This window comes from Perognathus longimembris, chromosome 23, assembly GCF_023159225.1.
Source record: "Perognathus longimembris pacificus isolate PPM17 chromosome 23, ASM2315922v1, whole genome shotgun sequence".
In the NCBI taxonomy this organism is placed as follows: domain Eukaryota; kingdom Metazoa; phylum Chordata; class Mammalia; order Rodentia; family Heteromyidae; genus Perognathus; species Perognathus longimembris.
This window is the reverse complement of record NC_063183.1, coordinates 31,514,773-31,537,323: the sequence shown is the minus strand read 5'-3', so window position 1 is coordinate 31,537,323 and position 22,551 is coordinate 31,514,773. Positions and strand designations below refer to the sequence as shown.

Below are 22,551 nucleotides of genomic sequence, written 5' to 3'. Positions count from 1 at the left end.
TTCTGGCCGTTTTCTGTATATGTGGTGCTGGGGAATTGAACCCAGGGCCTCATGTATACGAGGCAAGCACTCTTGCCACTAGGCCATATCCCCAGCCCCAACTGCCTCTATTCTTACCCTGTCAAAACCTCATCTACTGACTATCCCTAGTTACTTATTTATATCCTGACGCTTACACACTCAGTGCCTCGAACTTGCTAGACAGGCATTCTACTCCCGGCTTTTTTTTCCCGCTTTTAATTACTTTTTGGGTAGGAATTCGTTTTGTTTGTTTGTTTTGCCCAGTCTAAGTGGGATCGATCATAAGCATACACCACCACAGCCAGCTTACGTTGTTGGGGCGTGGGCCACCATCTGCGACCCACTGCCAGCTTTTTAAAACCCATGTCGCCCCCACATTCGCCGATAGGGGCTCTCAACGTCCCACAAGGATGAACGAACTCCAGGACCTTTGCGGGCACCGGGCAGCCCGCGCCGCCCAGCCGGCTGCGGGCGGGGAGGGGGCGGGGGAGGGGGGGAGCTCGCCGGCGTGGCAGGGAGATTTAAACCCGCCTCGCGGTGATTGGCTGGAGCGGCCTGCGGCGTGTTTGCGACCGCGGCGCCCGAGAAGTGCGCAGGCGCATGCGCGTGCGGCCGCCGGCGCGCAGGCGCGCAGGCGCGTCCGGCGTTCAGTGCCTGGGTCAGGTCCGAGTGTCCGAGCTTGCGGGCAGCTGAGGCGAGAGAGAGAGAGAGAGAGAGAGAGAGAGGAGTTCCCGGAACCGCTCGGTGAGCTTCCCAGAAGTGGGGTCCGAGGGAGCTGGCCGGGCGCGGGCGAAAATTTGAGGTGATATCGGGGGGGGGGGGCGGTGAAGAAATGTACGGTGTCGGTTGGAAAGTGTGTATAGGGTCGGGCTTAAAGGGAGGGGGGGGGAGCGCTCCGGCCCAGACGGGCTGGGCCCCGAAGGAGGGCGCCGGGCGCTGTAGACGATGAAGGGGCCGGCGGAGACTGGGAGGGGGCGAGGTGGGGGTCCCTGCAGAGCCCGGGGGGCGAGCTGAGGTCCCCGCAGAGCCCGGGGGGGGGCAGATGGGCGGCCCGGCGGAGACTGGGGGGCCCAGATGGGCGGCCCGGCGGAGACTGGGGGGCCAGATGGGGTCACTGGAGGGGCCGGCGGAGACAGGGGCGACCTGGGGGGAGGCCTGGATTCTTCCTGAGAGCCAAGCAATGATCACCCCTTAGTTCCTCACTTCCAAGCTTTACAGTGTTTGCTGGTTAAGATTAATAAGACGATTCAATGACTCCGGTGATGAGATGATAGACAAAAATAGTTCTGGGATAACTGAAGGACTCCGAGGTTCATACCATTGCACTCATCCTGCTATCTAGGAAACTCCCTCCCTCCCTTGCCTCCTGACCCAGGCTCGCACAAAGAAAAGGATCAGTTAAAGAATGATTTTCACCATCCTGGGTTGCAGTAGTGTGTATTGATTGGTGTGTGTGTGTGTGTGTGTGTGTGTGTGTTCACTGTGAAGTACTTTTTCCTTTTGCCAAGCTTTTTCCGCCCTTCATCATCAAGTTACTTGAATATTAGGAAAGTAGCTGATGATAGAAGAAACCGAAAGGCATCAGATTGGGGGGCGGGGTGGGGAAATAACCGACGAGAAGGGCTTATCATTTTACCATTTGCTATTTGTCATCTAGAGTGGGGTTAGACATGGATGGTGACTAAAAGGGGAGTTTAGATACTGGCAGCTTTCTAACTGTACCCAAAGCCGTGGGGAAGTAATGTTTACTAGCAGGTATTTTAAGAATTGAAAGGATTCTTAACTCCATCTGTCCTGTTGCTTTCTTTTCCTTTTTCCTTTTTTTTTTTTTAACCTGTACTAGGGCTTTAGCTTTGTCTCTTAAGATTGTCCATTACTTGAACCACAGCTCTCTCTACTTCTGGCCTTTGGGTAGTTAATTGGAGATAAGAAGCTCATGTACGTTGCTACTCAGGCTAGCTTTGAGCTGCCATCTTCAGATCTCAGTCTCCTGAATTTCTAGGATTATAGGCCTGAGCCACTGGTCCAGGGTTCTTAAGACTGTCAAAATACTAGTAGTGCACATAATGCCAGCTGTCCTAGAGAATACCACACTTAAACTTGAAATTCATCATTAGCTAAAATGCTTTGACATATAATGATATTTTCTTTTTTCCCTTATATTTTGAGATGTTCTGCATATGTTGCTCAGGGTGGCCTCTAACTGGTGAGCATGTGACATCGCACCCAGCTTTTTTTCGCATTTATTATTGTTAGCTTACATTATGGTTAGCTTACATTAGTTATATAGAGGAAGATTTTGTTTTTTCACACATTTCACACATTTATTCCAAAGTATATTCCAGTTAGTCTTATTTTTCCTCACACCCAACTTTTTAATCTTTTTTTTTTTTTTTTTTGCCAGTCCTGGGGCCTGGGCTCTATCTCTGAGCATCTTCTTTTCTCAAGGTTAGGCAAGCACTCTACCACTGATCCACATTCCCAGCCTCTTTTTAATCTGAAAAGTATTTAATAGCAAGATTAAAAAATTAGTACTTCTACCACAAGCAAAAGTTGATGCCTAAAGCACCCACTGGTTGCTTGTCATCCATGATCTTGGCAAGTGGTAATGAGAATACACTATATAAATATTAGCAAATAAAAGAAACGTTTCTTTTTCATTTGGTGCTTAATTTGTGATAGGAATCCTCATGGACTTTCCTGCCTGGGCCATCTTTGGAACTCTATCCTCAGATCTCAGCCTCCTGAGTGGTTAGAATTACAGGTGTTAGCCACCAGCACCCAGCTAAATACACTTTCAGTAGACTGAAAACCAGATCATATCTAGGTTGGGAATGATCTCATTTTATTTTTCAGATGCATATGATATGTGGATGCACCAAGAAATTTCTTTGTCCTAATTCCAGAACAGGAATAGGCTTATCATGCCATTGTTTTCCTGGTAGTATTGCACTCTTTGCTATGACCAGTAGAACTTCTGTATTCATCTTGGTGTTTGTTTCTTAAACTCTGGATGAACTTAAGTAGAATACACAAGTTCACGTAACTAAAGGTCATGTCTTTTCCAATTATTCAGAATATAACTAGGAAGAAATCATGTGAACAAAAACAGACACGGTGTGCTCCTGTGATAACTGTCAGTCTTCTCTGACTTCAAATTTTTCCATTTGGAGTACTGTTACTATTTTACTTCGTTTTTGTTTGTTTTCTCCTGGAAATTGAACCTGGAGCCTTGAGCCATAGCACTTAAGGAGGTGCTGTAATGTTGAACTATACCCCCAGCTCAGACTTATTTTATTTTATTTTTTTCCAGTCCTGGGGCTTGCACTGCAGGCCTGAGCACTGCCCCTGGCCTCTTTTTACTCAAGGCTAACACTATCTACCTCCTGAGCCACAGTACCACTTCAGGCTTTTTCTGTTTATGTGGTGCTGAGGAATTGAACTCAGGGCTTCATGCACGCACTCTACTGCTAAGCCACATTCCCAACCCCCAGACTTACTTTTTTTTTTTTTTGCCAGTCTTTGGTCTTGTACTCAAGGGCCTGCGTACTTTCCCTGGCTTCTTTTTTGCTCAGGGCTAGCACTCTGCCACTTGAGCTACAGTGCCCCTTCTGTCCATTTTCTACATATGTGGTGCTAGGGAATTGAACCCAGTGCTTCAGGCAAGCACTCTTGCCACTAGGCCATATTCCCATCCCCACACTTACTTTAAGAGTGTTTTAAATGAACTTAAAAATGTTACTCTTTTCCAAAGTGAGAACCTATTAAGAGTTCATTACTCCTCCCTCGCCTCCTGAGTAGCTAAGATTACATGTGTGTGCCATTACATCTGGTTTGAGACTAGGTTTTATTATGTAGCCCAGGCTGGGCTCAAATTCTTAATCTTCTTGCCCCAGCCTCCTGAATGCTGGGATTACAAGTTTGAGTCACCATGCCCAGGTATTTTATACCTTTTTCTAGGACACATTGTGATAATATATAATTAGTAAGTGCATAATTATCTGTATGTAACAACTAAAAAATCATCTCATGTTCTTGCTCTGTACTTTGAAAAATACGGCTTTGGGTCTAATCTTATGTTTAAAATGAAATGAAGGGTAGAATTTGACAAGTAGGCTTGAAAATTCTATGAGCCCAGGATATTCATTATGGTGAGTTTATGAATTCTAGCAAATTTACCTGGTGTTATTAGATGAAAGCACAGTAGAATAGGAAGATGCTAGCTTTTTGGCATTTTTTGTGAAATCAGTTGCTTTTCAGTTTGTTCCTTCCTAAATTAAGGTCTCCCTTTTCCCCTACATTTGTTCCTCTGTCTCAGACACTTTAGAAATGTTTTTGCTGCTTGCATTATATGTGTATGTGCATGTATAGTCATTTATGATGTAAAATGTTGTTTGCACCCAAATGTGCTGAACTTTTAAATTCTAGTACCATACTTAGAGCATCAGATGACAAAGACTGATCTTTTTTTGGATAGAAGTGTGAAACAGATGGATTTAGTGCCTCCAACAATTGGAGGAAGTTGATTGTGGAGCCAGGAAATAGCATGTACTGTACTTTTTGACAGTGCTGGGCATGAATCCAGGGATTCATGCACGACAGGCAAACAATTTACCACTGAGCTGCAACCCAGTTAATAGCATTCGTAGAGGCTTAATTTGCACTGATTTAAATTTACTGATGTTTTAGTTTTATTTTAGCTCCTATTACTACTAAAATATTTAAATTATTGATCATTATATTTTTCTGAAATCTCATTTTGTTTTAGTGAGTTCTAAAGCTTAAATTGTTTTAAATTTATTTTGGCAATTGAGATTACTTTGGGTTGAGAGATGAGGGACCTTTTTTCTGTCAAGAGCTAATTGGATATTTATAATATCATCTGAGGGCCGTATAGGCAAATGGATGGGGGACAGCCATACTTAGAAGCACACAAGTCTGTCCTTTCATGTACCAAATCATTGATTTTGCAGACCTTATTTGGCCCATGAGTTGGACATTACCCATTCCTAGCTACCTAGCTACTTAATACTCACAGTCTATCTTCTGTCTGCCATTTTAAGCCACCCTATCCTCCAACATATAAAACATAGATATAAAGATGGGTGCCAGTGCCTCACACCTGTAATCCCAGCTACTCTGGAGGCTGAGATCTAAGGTTTGCAGTTAGAAGCCAGCCTGGGAAGGAAAGTCCTCGAGACTCTTATCTCCAATTTATTACCACCAGAAAACCTGAAGTGGTGCTGTGGCTCAAAGTGGTATAGTGCTAGCCTTGAGCGAAAGAGCTCGGGGACAGTACTCAGGCCCTGAGTTCAAGCCCCACCATTTAAACAAAAACATAGATCCACACAGAGATTCTTAGTCCTGTACTGTGACATTTAAAGAATTATCAAAGGGTAATCTAAAATCATAATTCTTTGTGTATGTGAGTACTAGGCCTTGTGCTCTTGCTTGGTTTTTTCATTCCAGGATGGAGCTCTACCACTTGAGCCACTCCTCTACTTCTGGCTATTTTCTGGTTATTTGGAGATGAGTTTCACAGACTTGGCTGCCCACACTGGCTTCAAATAGTAATTCTCAGATCTCAGTCTTCTGAGTAGTTAGGATTACAGGTGTGAACCATTGGTTCCCAGCTCAAATGTTTTTTCTTCAGATCTTTACTCAGAGCTTCAGGCAAATCACTAGAGCACAATTAAGAACATGGCCAGCTGTTATAGCCTAATGGGGAGTGAGGGACTTCAAGTTGCCTATTAATATAGTGTCTAATTTTAATTTCTGGCTTTGGGTTCTCCTGTCTTAATGTCACTAATTTAGCCTGCCTAACTTAACCCATTTCCTCACCTCACTTCTAAGATGGGTGCTGGTGGTTCATGCCTGTAATCTACCCAGGAGGCTGATATATAAGGATGGGAGTTTGAAGTCAACCTCGGCAAGAAAGCTCTTGAGACTTTTATCTCCGAATAACTACCAAAAAAGCACCATTTGGAGCTGTGGCTCAAGTTGGAGTGCATTTGCTTTCAGCAAAAAATGCTCAGAGACAGCACCCAGGCCCTGAGTTCAAGCCAGGACAGGCACAAAAAAAAAAAAGTCTTGTGCAATAGTTTCCTCTAATCTGTACTTTCACAATTCTATAGTTCCTGTTACTCGTGGCCAATTTCCCATCTGAAAATATTACAAAGACCTCATGATGATGGTACTCAGGGCGTGAGCACTGTCCCTGGCTTCTTTTTGCTCAAGGCCAGCACTCTGCCACTTGAGCCACAGCGCCACTTCTGGCTTTTTCTATATATGTGGTACTGAGGAATCGAACCCAGGGTATGTATGTGAGGCAAGCACTGTACCACTAGGCCATATTCCCAGCCCCTACAAGGCTTTTTTTTTTTTTTTTTTTTTTTTGCCAGTCCTGGGCCTTGGACTCAGGGCCTGAGCACCGTCCCTGGCTTCTTTTTGCTCAAGGCTAGCACTCTGCCACTTGAGTCACAGTGCCACTTCTGGTCATTTTCTGTATATGTGGTGCTGGGGAATCGAACCCAGGGCTTCAAGTATACGAGGCAAGTGCTCTTGCCACTAGGCCATATCCCCAGCCCCAAGGCTTTCTTAATGTATACAGTTTCTTAATGACTTCATTAAAGGGACTGGGGATTTGGCTCAGGAAGAGCGCCTGCCTGCCGAGCGCAAGGCCCCCAGTTCGGTCCTCAGCTCTGGAAAAAAAAAAAAAACCCTATAAAAACTATATGTAAAAAAAAACTTCATTAAAGTGACAAACACTGCAAGCAATTAGAAGAGGAATTCTGGCGTACTGTACAAGTCATTTTTTGTGGGTTTTTTGTTTGTTTTTTGGTACTGGGGCTTGATCTCAGGACTAGAGTGCTTTAGCCTTTTCACTGAGGCTAGTGCTTCACCACTTGATCCATAGCTCCACTTCTGGGTGGAGATAAGAGTCTCATGGACTTCTCTTAGTTCAAAAAATATAGGGTATATGACCCAGCCATACCACTCGTAGGCATCTATCCTGAACAGCAGGTCCCAAGATATCAAAAAGACATTTGCACTTCCATGTTTATCGCTGCACAATTCACAATAGCCAAAGTATGAAATCAACCCAGATGCCCCTCCACAGATGAATGGATCCAAAAAATATGGTACTTATACACAAATACTACATAGCGATTAGGAATGGTGAAATATTGTTATTCTCAGGGAATGGTCAGAACTCGAACAAATAATGTTGAGCGAGACAAGCCTAGAACACAGAAAACAAAGGGGCATGATCTCCCTGATATATGACTGTTAAGATGGGGTGACGGAGAGACAGTAGAGACCAGGTCTGTGAAACCAAAAACTGCTTGTCAAATGGTATTTCTCACAGGATTGGGGCAGCGACCCAACACTATGTAACTAAAACCAAACAACTACTCAACATATAAAGGTCAAAAATTGACCTCTCAGTGGAATACAATAGCTCAAAAGCTATGTATGTACATTCATATAAGACTACTGTCGACATATTGTCTAATGTTGACATTTAAAGCCCTAGGCGAATTTTCTTTGGCATAGGCCACGTGGCTACTGTATATGTTCTTGGTACATTGTGTATTGTATATATGTCTATCTGACCTATAGGGAAGGGAAAGAAAAACAGGGTGTAAGATATCACAAGAAATGTACACACTGCCCTACTATGTAACTGTACCCTTTTTACACAACACCTTGTCAAAAAATTTTTGTTTAATTAATAAATAAATTACAAAAAATATATAGGGTAATAAACATAATGGGACACGTGTTGGTTCTCCTCTAGCTTTATATTAAATCTGGGCTGGTTTTGAACTGTGATACTTAAATCTCAGCCTTCTAAGAAGCTAGGATTACAGGTATGAGCCACTGGTGCCTAGTTAATGTCTGTGTTCTTTATACACATACTTTTGAATTATATTGTTTTCCTTAGTCTTCACTTTAGTGCTTTCCTAAATTCAAAAAAAATACAAAAGAACATTGTGCAAAGAAGAACTTACTTTTATTTTCATAGTCTCTCAAAGCTTGTAAGTCACTGGTGTCGGCTCTTCTAAATAGAGGGATCATTTTTCCAGGAAAGAGTACTTTTGTTTTAGATGTACCTTTTGACTTACTTAGCATTAAAATATCCTTATTCTCTTGGCCTTAATTCCTTTACTCATCATATAGAGAGATCAGTAAATGATCAATTCTTTTATCCTATTTGTCTGGAAAATACCTTAGTTCCTTTAAGCTACATTCTGTGCTCAAAAAAACCTTTTTTTTTTTTTTTTTAAAAAGATAGAATCTGCTATTAGTCTAAACTAGCCTCAAACTCAAGATTCTCTTTACTTTGCCTCTGAAGTAGTGGGTTATAGGTGTACTCCTCAATTCCTGGCTCAAACAAACTTTTGTGTATCTTATATTCTAGGATATCTACATTTCTAGAATATCCACATTTCCATTTCTGTGCCTGAGTTCTGATTCATCATGGATAATCTGTCATCAGAAGAAATTCAGCTGAGGGCTAACCAAGTTACTGATGAGGTAAATGTTTTACTTACAATTAATAATTGATTGAGTTTTCACAGTGGAAGGAGGAGAGGGTTTCTTAAAGCCTACTTTGGCCTCCTCCAGGTCTCTTACTATCAGTTCATTTGCCCCACAGTGCTCTTGTTCCTTCCTCTTTTTTCAGCTCAGCGGAAACTACAGAAGTGAAAAGATTTTGTATCATTTTTCTAGGTAGTCATTACTTAAATGTTACTGTAATTCTGGAAGGGATTCCAGGCTTTGGTTTTTTACTTAACAATTTCTTAATACCTGTGCAACACACTTGAATTTCCTCCTACATTAAAGTTTTACCAACTCCATGTACTCAATCCTCTTAAATTTTGTCTTGAGGAGCACCTGTTAAGAAGAAAATAAAAGTGTAGTGACCAGCTTACTTTGTTTTGTTGTAAAGTGAGGGATGGACTGAGATGAGCTGGCAGTTTGTATTGTTTTGATGTCAGTACAGAGGCTTGAATCAGGGCCTCACTGTCTTGCTCAGTTGTTTTTGTGGTTTTTTTTTTTTTTTCTCATATCTGGCACTCTACTACTTGAGTCAAGCCTCTACTTCCAACTTTTTGATTGGTTAATTGCAAATAAAGAGCCTCACAGATTTGTCTGCCCAGTCTGGCTTTAAACCTCCATCCTCAGATCTCATCCTCCTGAGTAGCTAAAATTATAGGCTTGAGCTATTGGCACTCAGCTGGGCTGAGAATTTTTATAGAATAGCATCATCAGAGTATGGCCTATGGTCAGCATTCCTCCTTTCCTCCGCTACATGTTTTAGAATGCTAAAATTCCTTTGTATTTTTTTCTAGTCTCTGGAAAGCACAAGGAGAATCCTGAGTTTAGCCATTGAGGTAAGACGTGTTCATCAAGTTAAGTAAACATAGACGTTTATGGGAGGGATTTTGGTAGCTAGAATTGGTGTTATAGTAATACATGTTATTATTTGAAACTTGAAATTGTTGGGATTGTCACACTATACACTTACAGGCCTGTTCTGTTTTCCCCTTTGACAACAATATTGTAATATTAATGGGAAGGTGAATTTACCACAAGTCTATAATACTGTGGGATGTTTAATATGATTAAGGTTTTAGTTTCAGACTCCTAGTTTTATTGTGGCCCTTTGGAGGTGAAGTTTATATTAAGAATTTAGGCTCCTATTTGATTTTTTTCTTGGTACTTATGAGGTCTTATAGTATTTGTTCCATTGTTTTGGGTTTATTTTGTTGTGCTATCATGTTTTTTTCCCCCTTCTTTTTAGTCTCAAGATGCAGGAATTAAGACCATAAATATGCTGGATGAACAAGGGGGTGAGTTGAAGTCATTGGAGAAAATGTAATTTTTAACTTATAGTGCCAAAAACCCCTGTGAAATCATCCACTTACAAATTCCAGCTTTTGTAAGATTTGAGTGTTAAGCTTCTCTCTTCTCTTCTGGCTTGAATTGTATCATGTTTACTGCTGATTTGAAATGACAGGCAGCAATGCCCAACTGCATACCAAGTGTGTGTTAGGCCAGCCTAGCTGGTTATATGTATTTGTCATATGTACATTAAATATTATGATAAACTTTCATCATCCTCAAAAAGTAGTTAAGTTCTAAAGCAGGACTAAATTGTGATGACCTTAGAAATATTCTATTTGAATTTGCTCTGAGTCTTATGGTCTAGTTTTTATTAGTCTTGTGATAGCCCTCAGGTTTTGAGCCTGTTATGGTCTGGCCAAAGTATACTTAGTTGGAAGAGTGAACTCTGTCCACCCTTCACATGCTTCTTGTCAACACTGTGTGTGTGTGTGTGTGTGTTTTAGAAAAGTTCTTTCTACAATGAAACAACAGGTGTCTCTAGATCAGTATATCAGGGTGTTCTTACTCACTATGACCTGGCATCGGTGGATTTTGGGTTAGAGTTTGCTGCTCTATAATAAGATTTTCTGGTCAACATTGAATGTATCACAAAATTTAACTCTCACCACTTATTCTTAGAACAATTAAACCGCATAGAAGAAGGCATGGACCAAATAAATAAAGACATGAGAGAGGCAGAGAAGACCTTAACAGAACTCAACAAGTGCTGTGGCCTTTGTGTCTGCCCATGTAATAGGTGAGTTGATAAGTTGAAACCACCTCACATGCTCCCTTCCCCACAGTAAGTAGACTGAGGCAGTTAAACACCGTCTTCCCTTCTGGTAGAAGGAGTTCATCTTTGTTTTTCAAAAGCGATTGACAAAGCTGTCACTTCTTATTTGGAGTGACTATACCAGTCAGAAATACAAAGATGCATAGGGAATGCCTGTGGCCCTCTCTTTTTTTTTTTTTTAACTGAAATAGTTAATTTATTCTTAAATTTAATCTCTTCCTAAATTTTTTTTTTTTTAGTTTTTTTTTCTCTTATTTATTGTCAAAGTGATGTACAGAGAGGTTACAGTTTCATACGTTAGGCCTTGGGTACATTTCTTGTGCTGTTTGTTACCTCCTCCCTCATTCCCCCTTCCCCTCCCGCTTTCTCTCCCCCCCATGAGTTGTTCAGTTGGTTTACACCAAACAGTTTTGCAAGTATTGCTTTTGTAGTCATTTTTCTTTTTACCCTTTGTCTCTCGATTTTGATATTCCCTTTCACTTTCCTTGTTCTAATACCAGCATATACAGTTTCCAATGTACTCAGATAAGATACATTGGTAGTGCAGGTACAACCACAGGAAGGGCCCTGTCTCTTTTATTTATTGTAATTGTTTTCTGCCTCAGATAGTATATGATCTGTAGTAGATACTCAGTAAATACATAAATACTTGTGGATTATATGACCTTGAAAAACATGTTTACTGAAGGGAAAGGGTTAGACATAAAATTATTTTTAAAATTAGAATGCAAACAATATTCAGAGTAGAAGTAATTAACATATATATTCACTCAGAAGAGAGGAAGTTCTACAATGGTACCAGTGGTAGCTGCTTTCTTTCATAATAATTTTTATAATTTTAGGGAAGAATGTCATCACCCAGACAAGCTGAAACATGAAGTGTGCCATGGTTTAAACAGTTTCCTTGGTTTTTTTGTTTTCTCTGTTTTTCTCTCTTATCTAGATTCTCAGGTGTTGGTTATTTCTGCAAAACAAGGCAAGAATTTCAATACGTTATGGTTTTCAAATGCTAAACCTGCTGCTGTTCTGTTTGACTGGCACTTACTGTTTTCTGGATTTCATTCTCTCCCTTTAATCTCTTCCTTTCTAATCTGCTTACTAAAAATGAAGATCTAACATCAGAAGCCGGGCTCAGTAACTGATCACAGGGAACTTTCAGATGCAGTCTTGTGGCGCAGTCTGGGCTGCTAACCTGCTGTCTAAAGGTGACGCTTCAAGTGACGTTTCTGTGCATGTGCTCCTGTGAATGAATGGTGGAGACTGTCTCATCAGTTCCTGTGCCTGTGGTGTAGAATGTCAAGTGCATTTGTTCTTCCTTGTTCTTGCTGTCAGACAAAAGATAGGCCCTACCAAAGAATCTTACAGCTCCCTTAGACTAATAGGTCCAACTAATAAATTTTTGTTAAGTAGCACTAGTATTAACAAAGTAGAAACATTCCTGAAGCTTTCTAAGCTTTAAGTAGGTTGCTTTTTGCAGACAGCAGCTACAGTGTAGTTCTTGTCAAAAGTGAGGTAATTCAGGCTCTGTGCATCTCTCTTCATAGGATATTGATTTTAACATCCTACCTTATTTAAATTTCCATACTCCTTTCTGATTCCGAACAAAGCTATCCTTTATGAAAGTATTGCTTCTAGTGTTTGGATTCCCCATGATTTAGGTCACTGTCAAATCCAAAAATGAATTGCAAATCTAGCCACAAACAGAAAAAAATGTTATGGTTATTAGCTTTGTGGTAAATTAATATATTTATACTATTACTCTACTTCCGAATTTTACCTGGAAACCTGAACTACTTACTATTAAGAAAGAGTACAGGTGCATGGGGGATATGGCCTAGTGGCACGAGTGCTTGCCTCCTATACATGAAGCCCTGGGTTCAATTCCCCAGCACCACATATACAGAAAATGGCCAGAAGTGGCGCTGTGGCTCAAGTGGTAGAGTGCTAGCCTTGAACAAAAAGAAGCCAAGGACAGTACTCAGGCCCTGAGTCCACGCCCCAAGACTGGCAAAATAAATAAATAGATAGATAAAAAAATTTAAAAAAAAAAGAAAGAGTACAGTCGGGCGCTGGTGGTTCACACCTGTAGTCCTAGCTACTCCAGAGGGTGAGATCTAAGGATTGAGGTTTGAAGCCAGCCTAGGCAGAAAAGCCCCTGTGAGACTCTTATCTACACTAAGCTACTCAGAAAGGTCAGAAGTGGCACTATGGCTCAAGTTGTAGAGTGCTAGCCTTGAGCACAAAGAGGCTCAGAGACAGCTCAAGCTGTCTCAAGCTCAGTTCAAGCCCTAGGACCAGCCAAAAAAAAAGAAGAAAAAAAGGAAGGAAGGACGGACAGACGGGCAGGCATATTAGCTGGGCTCTGGTGGCTTACACCTATAATCTTAGCTACTAAGGAGGCTGAGATTTGAGGATCACCATTCAAAGCCAGCCCAGGCCAGAAAGTCTGCGAGACTCTTTCTCCAATCAACCACCACCAGAAAACTGGAAGTGGCACCGTGGCTCAAAGTAGTATAGCACTGACATTGCGCAGAAAAACTCAGGGAGAGCAGACCCTGAGTTTAAACCCCATGACTGACCAAAAAAAAGTACATGCAAATAGGTTCACTAAACTAATAGATTACTCTATGAAAATATTCATTTAAAAACTGCATCTCCCACCTCGATCCACAAAAGATTAAACATGTTTATTTGATTAATAAAACAAAATAATAAAAATGAGAAATATTGTGCAAACTTAAGGTGGAACCAAGATAGGCACTTTGAGAACTAGCTTTTCACGGTGATAAACTTTGCCTTTTCAGTGCCTTTTTCAAAAAAAATGTAGTAGTGCTCTCTTGCCTTTTTGTGTGTGTGTGTTTGTTATTTTGAGACAGATGACCATGAACTCAGTCCTCCTGCCTCTGCCATCCCCAAGTGTTGATATTACAGGTGTGTGCCATTATGCTAAGCAGTCCCCTTCCTCTAGAATTAGTCTGTAGGGCCTAAGATATAATGATAGATTTGGCAGAGTCCATGTATGCCTGTTAAGGAAGGAGCTTGTTTTTTCATAGAATTTCTTTTTTGCTTTTGTAACTTTTACAATTATGAAACTTTTTCATTAACATACAATTTAGAATAAATCAGACCAATATTGTAGCAGCATATAACTTTGTTTATAGAAAAGTATAAAAATACTTAATGAAAGCAAATAGAAAAAAAAAAACCCTACCATCTGTGACAGCCATTTAAAAGTTTGCTTTCTGGCTGGATACTGGTAGCTCATCCCTGTAATCCTGGCTTCTCAGTATGCTGGGATCTGGGGATCATGGTTTGAAGCCAGCCTGGGTAGGAAAATCCATGAGCCTCTTATCTCCAATTAACCACAAAAGCCAGAAGTGGAGCCTTGGCTCAAGTGGTAGAGTGCCAATGTGAACAAAAGAGCTCAGGGACAGTTGCCCAGGCCATGAGTACAAGTCCAAGAATGGCAAACAAGAAGAAGTTACTTTCTTTCTGGTAAGGTGGCACAGGCCAGTAATCCCAGCACTTGGAAGGTGGAGGGAGGCAAGAGGGTCAGGAGTTCAAGGCCATCAAACTTTCATAGTGATAGCCCTGTCTCTAGATAAACAAAATGCCACTTCATAGGTTCCTGCCAGTTATACCAGTTTGAATAGTACATCCCAATGAGTTTGGGGCCTGTCAGATCTATATATGCAACATATGTTTTTGTTTTTAAGACACTTAGATTTGTTTATTTCTAATGAGAGGAAAATAAACTCCTAAATGAAAAAGCCCTACAGAAATAGTCACATTTTGCTACTGTAACAGTTTAGTGAAGATATGGTAGAAGTATTTGACTTAAAATGATTTAATGTGGGGCTGGGAATATGGCCTAGTGGCAAGAGTACTTACCTTGTATACATGAAGCCCTGGGTTCGATTCCTCAGCACCACATATAAAAAAAGCTGGAAGTGGTGCTGTGGCTCAAGTGGCAGAGTGCTAGCCCTGAGCAAAAAGAAGCCAGGAACAGTGCTCAGGCCCTGAGTTTAAGCCTCAGGACTGGTAAAAAAAAAAAAAAAAAGAATGAAACTAAAATGATTTAATGTCTGTGGCTTTCCCATACTTACCTTTTTCCTAAATTGCTGTGGAGCCTAGTATAATGGAGTTAGTTGTAGCCATATGTTACTCCTAAAGGCATCAGGGTTATGTTTCAGGTAACAGGCACTAATAATTTCAATTCCCCTCCTGCTTTTCCATATGTCTGTCTACACTCATATAGGACGAAGAATTTTGAATCTGGTAAATCCTATAAGGCAACATGGGGAGATGGTGGAGACAACTCAACTAGCAATGTAGTATCTAAACAACCAGGCCGAGTAACAAATGGTCAACCTCAGCAAACCACAGGAGCAGCCAGTGGTGGATACATTAAGCGGTATGCCATTACCCTCTTTTTTTCCCCATGTTTCCACACATTTCCTAATGAATGTTTCACTTGAGGACAGAGGGTAGCTATCTACAATGAACCCTCACTCAATTAATAGAAATACTATTATTTTACTTTTTTTGAGACAGAATCCATCTGAGGCACTTCTCAAATTTGTAATCCTGCTGCCTCACCCTCCCAAATGCTGGGATTATAAGCAAGTACCACCATGCCCAGCCAGCTATCTATCTAATCATCTATCTATCTATCTATCTATCTAGTGTTGGAGTTTGAACTCAGGACTTCACATTCGTTAGGTACTGTACTGCTGAGCCATTCTTCCAGCTATTCAATTTTTAAAATGTATTTTCAAACCTGACTCCTGAATACACGTCAAATGTGATTACAGTCTATGAATAATAAGATTAACTTCATACTTTTTCTTTATCTGCAAATTATTGAAAGACATGATCACTTCTATAAGTAGGGAAAATGTCACAAAACATATCTCCTGCAGGAATTGACTAGATTTCTATGGAATAGCTGTAAAAGACCGGATAGTAGGGCTGGGAATATGGCCTAGTGGCAAGAGTGCTTGCCTTGTATACAAGAAGCCCTGGCTTCAATTCCCCAGCAACACATATATAGAAAACGGCTAGAAGTGGCACTGTGGCTCAAGTGAAAGAGTGCTAGCCTTGAGCAAAAAGAAGCCAGGGACAGTGCTCAGGCCCTGAGTCCAAGGCCCAAGACTGGTGACAAAAAAAAAAAAGGACCAGATAGTAAACATCTCAGACATTGCAGGCTAGTCTCTGTTACAGTTAGTCAATTCCATAGTATATAAAAAGTAAATGTAGCTGGGTGCTGGGGGCTTATGCCTGTAATCATAGCTACTCAGGAGACGGAGATCTGTCATAGCTACTCAGGAGACAGAGATCTGAGGATCATGGTTAAAAGCCAGTCCAGGCAGGAAAACTGTGAGAGTTTTTTTTTTGCCAGTCCTGGGCCTTGGACTCAGGGCCTGAGCACTGTCCCTGGCTTCTTTTTGCTGAAGGCTAGCACTCTGCCACTTGAGCCACAGCGCCACTTCTGGCCGTTTTCTATATATGTGGTGCTGGGGAATTGAACCCAGGGCTTCATGTGTATGAGGCAAGTACTCTTGCCACTAGGCCATATTCCCAGCCACTGTGAGAGTTTTATCTCCAGTCAGTCCCCCTCAAACTGGAAGTGGATCAATGACTCAAAGTGGTAGAGCTCTAGCCTTTAGCAAAAAGGCTCAAGGACAGCATTCAGGCCCTGAGTTCAAACCCCATGACTGACCAAAAAGAAAAAAGTAAATCCAAATATTTAATTAAAAAAACAACTCACATTAAGCCAGATTTCCTCTATTGTACCAAAAAAGAAAGCCAACTCTCTTTTTCATAGTATCACTAATGATGCCAGAGAAGATGAGATGGAAGACAACCTGAATCAAGTGGGCAGTATCTTGGGAAATCTAAAGAACATGGCCCTGGACATGGGCAATGAAATTGACACTCAAAATCGACAAATAGACCGGATCACAGAAAAGGTAAATTCTTTATGGCCACAAGAATGTGATACAACCAGTCTAGTAGTAATTTTAGTAATGGCTGCCAATGTTAGATACTCTTGGAGAATGAAGAATAACATCCTGTCCTTAAAGTTAAATGCTGGTGACTCATGCCTGTAATCCTAGCTATTCAGAAGGCTGTGATCTGAAGATCACAGTTTGCAGCCAGGGTAAGAAAGTCCATGACACTCTTATCTCCTAATAAACTACCAAAAAGCTGGAAATAGAGCTATGGTACAAATGGTAAAGTGCTATCCTTGAGTGAAAAAGCTAAGGGACGGTGTAGTGAAAAAGCTAAAAGACAGTGCCTGGAGTGAAGTTGTTTTATCTAAGCCTTTAAGCTTAGAACCTTTGAGAATGGCCTTTTGTTTCACCTCTGAATATTCTACTTTCATTAACTAGTCACACAGTGCGGGAGGTGTCTGAAACCTCATTTTAGAAAAAAGTCTGTAGTAAAACTCAGTTCTGCCCAGTAGTTCTTGCAGTTATGTGACTAATGGAGAAACTGATTTTTTTTTAACTTTACATGATATAAAAGATACTGAAAGAGAAATTGTCTCCATTGTTTTGGATGAGTCAAATCTAAAAGCCACATTTTATTAAAATCCCTGTGTACTTAAGGAATGCAATGAGTGTTTAAGCTTGACTTTTTCTTTGTGTCTGTGCATGTGTGTTTGTGTGCGTACGTGAGTACACACATGCGTGCCAGAACTCAGGCTTGAACTCAAAGAGTCTCTTGTTCTCACTTGTCTTTATCACTTAAGGGTGGTACTTTACCACTTGAGCTGTACCTCTACTTCTGGCTTTTTGCTGGTTAAGTGGAGATAGGAGTTTTGCAGACTTTTCTCCCTGTGCTGGCTTTGAACTGTGAGCCTTAGATCTCAGCCTTTTGAGTGGTTAGAATTGTAGTCGTGTGTGAAGTAAATAATAGTTCTAAGACAAGTAAATAATGGTTTCTAAGACAGTTCAATATTGTAGTCTGGGTTTGAGCTACATATTACCTATCACTTTAACTTAGACATTGCTGTTAGTCATAATATATCTATTTCAAAGATCTTTGGGAAGGTTATTTTAGTCTCTCTGGACCAGACTTAGGGTAGCTCTGAGATTCTGTGGCTCAGAGAACATTCTTATTATATCTAATTGCATCAGAAATACCAGTGAAGAGCAAGGACACCCTATCTAAAAAAAAAAAAGTAGACAACAATGCTGTTGCTTATAAGATACAATCCAGTTTATACATGTGAAACTGCAAATAAATGATAAAACTGATCAAATACAGGCAAAGTCTTCTGTTAAACCTTTGTCATGTTTATTTACCAGGATTTTTCCCATGTGAATTTTATATTCTGTCATTTCTTAGAATGAGTTGTGTATATATTTCAAGAATTTATTGAATTTTCCCAGTGTGGTGTTTACTTCTGAAGTATGTAAAATTTAACCTTTTTTCTCTTTTAATTGCTAGGGATTGAACTCAGGGCCTGTGCTTGCAAAGCTTGTACTGTATTACTGAGTTGTATCCCAGCTCAAATGTGGCTTACCTTGTGAAGTAATGCTGATACCTTTTCCTTTCTTTTTTTTTCAGGCTGATACCAACAAAGATCGCATTGACATTGCCAATACCAGAGCAAAGAAACTCATTGACAGCTAAAGCTGCTGCTGTACTTCTTTATCATTCACTCACTTCTCCAGCTCCTCTTCCTAAGGCCTCACCTTTGCAGTGTTCGGAATTTTGCTCTCACATTCTTCTAATTGGAGATGGTGTGGAAGAAGGGTCTGAGGAGTAACTGCCTCCCTACTCTGTTATTTTCTCTGTTGCTTTTGAGGGTAGATTGATTCTCAGCCTTTGAGTATTTTCTTTCTCAGTTCATGTTCTTAGATTGGTTTCCATACCCCGCACTTAATTCTGCAGGTTCTTTCACTTTCAAGATGTGAAAGCATTGCCAAAGACAGCCATGAAGGCAGCTGTAGAGATATTTTTTGTTCTATGGGTTTTTTGTTTTTTGTTTTTTTTGGTTTGGTTTTTGGTTCTGTGGTCGGTGAAAGAGGCAAGGGGGAGGGGCCAGAGATAAAGTGGTTACCTCACCAAAACACACAGGCCACAAAAAAAAGATGCATAGCCACAGTAAAGATCTAGCTGGGTTTAACGTTCAACTTAAGTTGCTGTTTTTGCCAATTGAGGCTAATATACTTGGCTGTGGAGCTTTTATACTAAATATTTTTGTTGTTCATCAATATTGTGCAACTATTGCTCCAAAGAGGATAGAAGGAGTTCTGTTAAAGTGAGTTTAGTTTGTGGATTCTTAGTGATTCATGTATGTTATGTACATAGATTCTGTGACCCCATTTCACATTGCACATTCAGGAACACTTTGTACAAATGAGTAGCTTTTTATTTTCATATTGTTGATATTATCATGATCTCATTACAGGCCTGTTAACCTCATATATTTGTCATTAGTCCTTGAAGAAAAAAAATAGTAAATATATATGTGTGTAACATGAGAATTTCTAAAGCAGGTCTGAAAATTTTTTTGGAAAAATTTGACAAAGTATATCACGTGAATTCAGATTTACCTCAATGCTAAGGATTATGTTTAGATAGGGAAAATTTATTTTGATCTCAGGTAGATAAATAGATTGCTTTGGGTTGTGTGTAGCTTTAGACATTTAAAAAGAATTTATATTGTCTTACTAAAAGTGGTTTGGAAAATTATGCCTTTGGTGTAATTCTTGATGATTGCACTATTACTGTGTTTGCCTTGTCTATTGGTCTATGTCCATAATCAAGTTTATGTAGATCCTTAACAGTGTTAAAAGAATCCACTCTGTATCCATTACTTTTATTTAAAACTAATCTGTATACTACGGAGCTAATGATGTGGAGTGGTTCAACCAACAACCACTGCTTGATTCTTACAGTTTTGTAATGTATACTATATTCTTTTAAAATAGGTAGCATGTTTCTATGACTGTTATTTCCAAGGCAGTAATTTCATTGGCTCATGTTTAACAAGTTTAATAAAGCAAAGGTCCATGAATTATGAAGCGCTCCAACAGAAAGCTGCTGTTGGCTCTTTTCCAATTCTTATTGGAAATAGTTACAGCACTTTCTGTGATTTGTCATGGGTTCATTTCAATCGTGAGCTCACATACACTAGTGACTGAATGGATGTTTTGGCATGAGAACTACAACCCACTTACTTCAGAAGATACACCTAATACAGGAACTTCCAGAGGGTGAAGAGGAGAGTACTTAAAATGAGACCCAATGAGACCCTCTGTCATAGAAATGTTCAGTGTTAGAGTGAGTATAGTATGGCAGGTGGAAATAGATGAATGTATCAAGTAGAAAGGTACAAAGCAGTAGAGATTGCTTAACACCTAAATGCTCTTTGTGTGGAGGGGTGGGGTGGGGGGGAGGGTTGTAGGGCTTGTACTCAGGGCCTGGGTGCTGTCCCTGAGTTCTTTTTGCTCAAGGCTAGTGTTTTACCACTTTGAACTACAGTACCACTTCTGGTTTTCTGGTAATTAATCGAAGATAAGACCGGGTTGGCTTTGAATCGTGATCCCCAGAACTCAACCTCCTGGGCAGCTAGTATTGCAGGCATGAGCCACCAGCTCCCGGCACCTAAATGCTCTTAAAGCTTTTCATAGACTATTCTGGCAAAAGGTAATAGTTTGAAGGATACCCAAAGTACAGTCGGTTAGGAGTATATGCTAAGACACCAGATTGTCCAGCAGTTTAATTTATGATAGCTGTTCTTTTCTTTGGAGTGGAGCTCTTTTTTTTTTTTTTTTTGGCCAGTCCTGGGCCTTGGACTCAGGGCCTGAGCACTGTCCCTGGCTTCTTTTTGCTCAAGGCTAGCACTCTGCCACTTGAGCCACAGTGCCGCTTCTGGCCGTTTTCTGTATATGTGATGCTGGGGAATCGAACCTAGGGCCTCGTGTATCCAAGGCAGGCACTCTTGCCACTAGGCTATATCCCCAGCCCTGGAGTGGAGCTCTTTTTGGTCAGGAATCCCTTTATGGATTTGGTGAAAGACAACCCAGTTCCCCTCCCCCATCAGAGAAGTAGGCACATGATGGTAAGCCATGCATAAGTGAGAATCCTGGAGGTCTTTAGAGGCCAGCCCTGGGTCCCTAGTTACAAGCTTCTGTCACTAAAAAAGAAGAGAGGGAGGACCTTAGAAATTAGGCCTACATAATACACTAGAAATTGAAGCTGATGCTTTAAAACTTTAAATTTTTTTTCTCCTATAACACTTTCTGGAAACTGATCCATTCCTGTTTTCTTTTTTTTGAGATGAGGTTTCCCTAATACTTAAAGACTAACCTTATTTTCTCAGTCTCCTGCCTCAGCCTCCAATGTGCTGGAATCACAGGCATATGCACTTAAACTCCCTCCCTCCCTCCCTCCCTTCCTTCCTTCCTCCCTCTCTCTAGCTGGTCATGGGACTTGAACTCAGGGCCTGGCACTATTCCTGAGCTCTTTTGCTCAAGGCTAGTGCTCTGCCACTTTGAGCCACTGCTCTACTTGGCAGTTTTTTTTGTTTTTGTTTTTGTTGTTGTTTTTTGTTTTTGTCAGTTCTGGGGCTTGAACTTTGGGCCTGGGTGCTGTCCCTGTCTTCAACTCAAGGCTCTAGCACTTGAGCCACAGCACCACTTCTGGTTTTCCGGTGGTTAATTGTAGATAAAAGTCTCATGGACTTTCCTGCCCTGGCTGGCTTTGAACCTCAATCCTCAGATCTCAGCCTCTTGAGTAGCTAGGATTACACGTGAGCCACTGGTACCTGGCTCTCCATTTCTCTTGAGAGGTGGTGACAAATGGTTAATGAGCTCTGGAGTCTGACCACTAAAGTTTATATTTTAGTTCAGTCATTTACTAGTTATGTAACTTTGAACCAAAGGAGGTTCAAAAATATCCAACCAAACAACCCAGTGTCCCATGTTGACTTTGATTTTTTTCCCTCCCTATTCTGGGGCTAGAACTCAGGGCCTCTCACTTTTGCTCAGCTTGTTCATGGCTGATGCTGTACTGCTTGAGTCACACCGCTAGCTGGGAGGTTTTGTGCTGGTTAATTGGAGATGTCCAGTCTGGCTTAGAATCATGATCCTTGGATCTCAGGTACCTGAGTAGCTAGAATGATGGGCGTGAGCCACTCACACTTAACTATACCAGCTTGGTAATTGAGATAAATGTCCTGGTTTATTGAGTTCTTACTCTTGTCATGGGCACTATACTAAATACATACTTAGATGAAAGTAAATTGTTCAGAAAGCCAGTAGGCTTTGGGTTCAAACCATGATCTTTCTGATTCCAGGGCTCATTATTATTTTTTCTGTCTATTATACTGATGTCCACATCAAGCTCTTAGAAATAATAAGTGAGCTGGGCACTTTTGGCTCAGGCCTGCAATCCTAGCTACTCAGGAGACTGAGATCTGAGGGTCTCAGTTTGAAGCTAGCCTGGGCAGAAAAGTCAGTGAGACTCCTGTGTCATTTAACCAGCAAATAGCTGGAATGGGGGGTGTGGCTCAAGTAGCAAAGTACCAACCTTGAGTTTTTGAAAGAGCCAAGTGGAAGTATAAAGCTGAGTTCAGATCTCAGTAATGGCACAACCAAAGAAAGTGACCAAGGGCTACTAAGTTAGAATCAGGGTCTCCTTAATATGTCACACCTCATACTTCAGCCTAAATTGTTTACTATAATTTTGAGCATACAACTTTATAGACTCTGACCTCAAGTAGTTCAGTTCTAGCAAGAGAGAGAAATACAGCATGTAAGAAGTGCTGTACTGGCAGATGGAGAAACAGTTAATTCGGCTTAGACTTAGGGCTCAGACAGAGG

General features: G+C 40.9%; 1 protein-coding gene across 2 annotated transcripts; it reads left to right on the top strand.

Annotated features, from left to right (window-relative positions):
• The first annotated feature begins 741 nt into the window (after positions 1-741).
• On the top strand, positions 742-19,417 carry Snap23 (synaptosome associated protein 23). 2 transcript variants are annotated; one of them, XM_048332907.1, is made up of 8 exons: positions 742-765; positions 8,464-8,562; positions 9,381-9,422; positions 9,833-9,881; positions 10,555-10,672; positions 14,967-15,122; positions 16,536-16,680; positions 18,287-19,417. In XM_048332907.1, the coding sequence occupies exons 2-8, from the start codon at positions 8,506-8,508 to the stop codon at positions 18,350-18,352; spliced, it is 633 nt and encodes a 210-aa protein (XP_048188864.1). In that variant the 5' UTR covers positions 742-765; positions 8,464-8,505; the 3' UTR covers positions 18,353-19,417. The 2 variants fall into 2 exon arrangements, with proteins under 2 accessions (XP_048188864.1, XP_048188863.1); XM_048332906.1 differs by having other exon boundaries at positions 744-765; positions 8,447-8,562.
• The last annotated feature ends 3,134 nt before the right edge of the window (positions 19,418-22,551 follow it).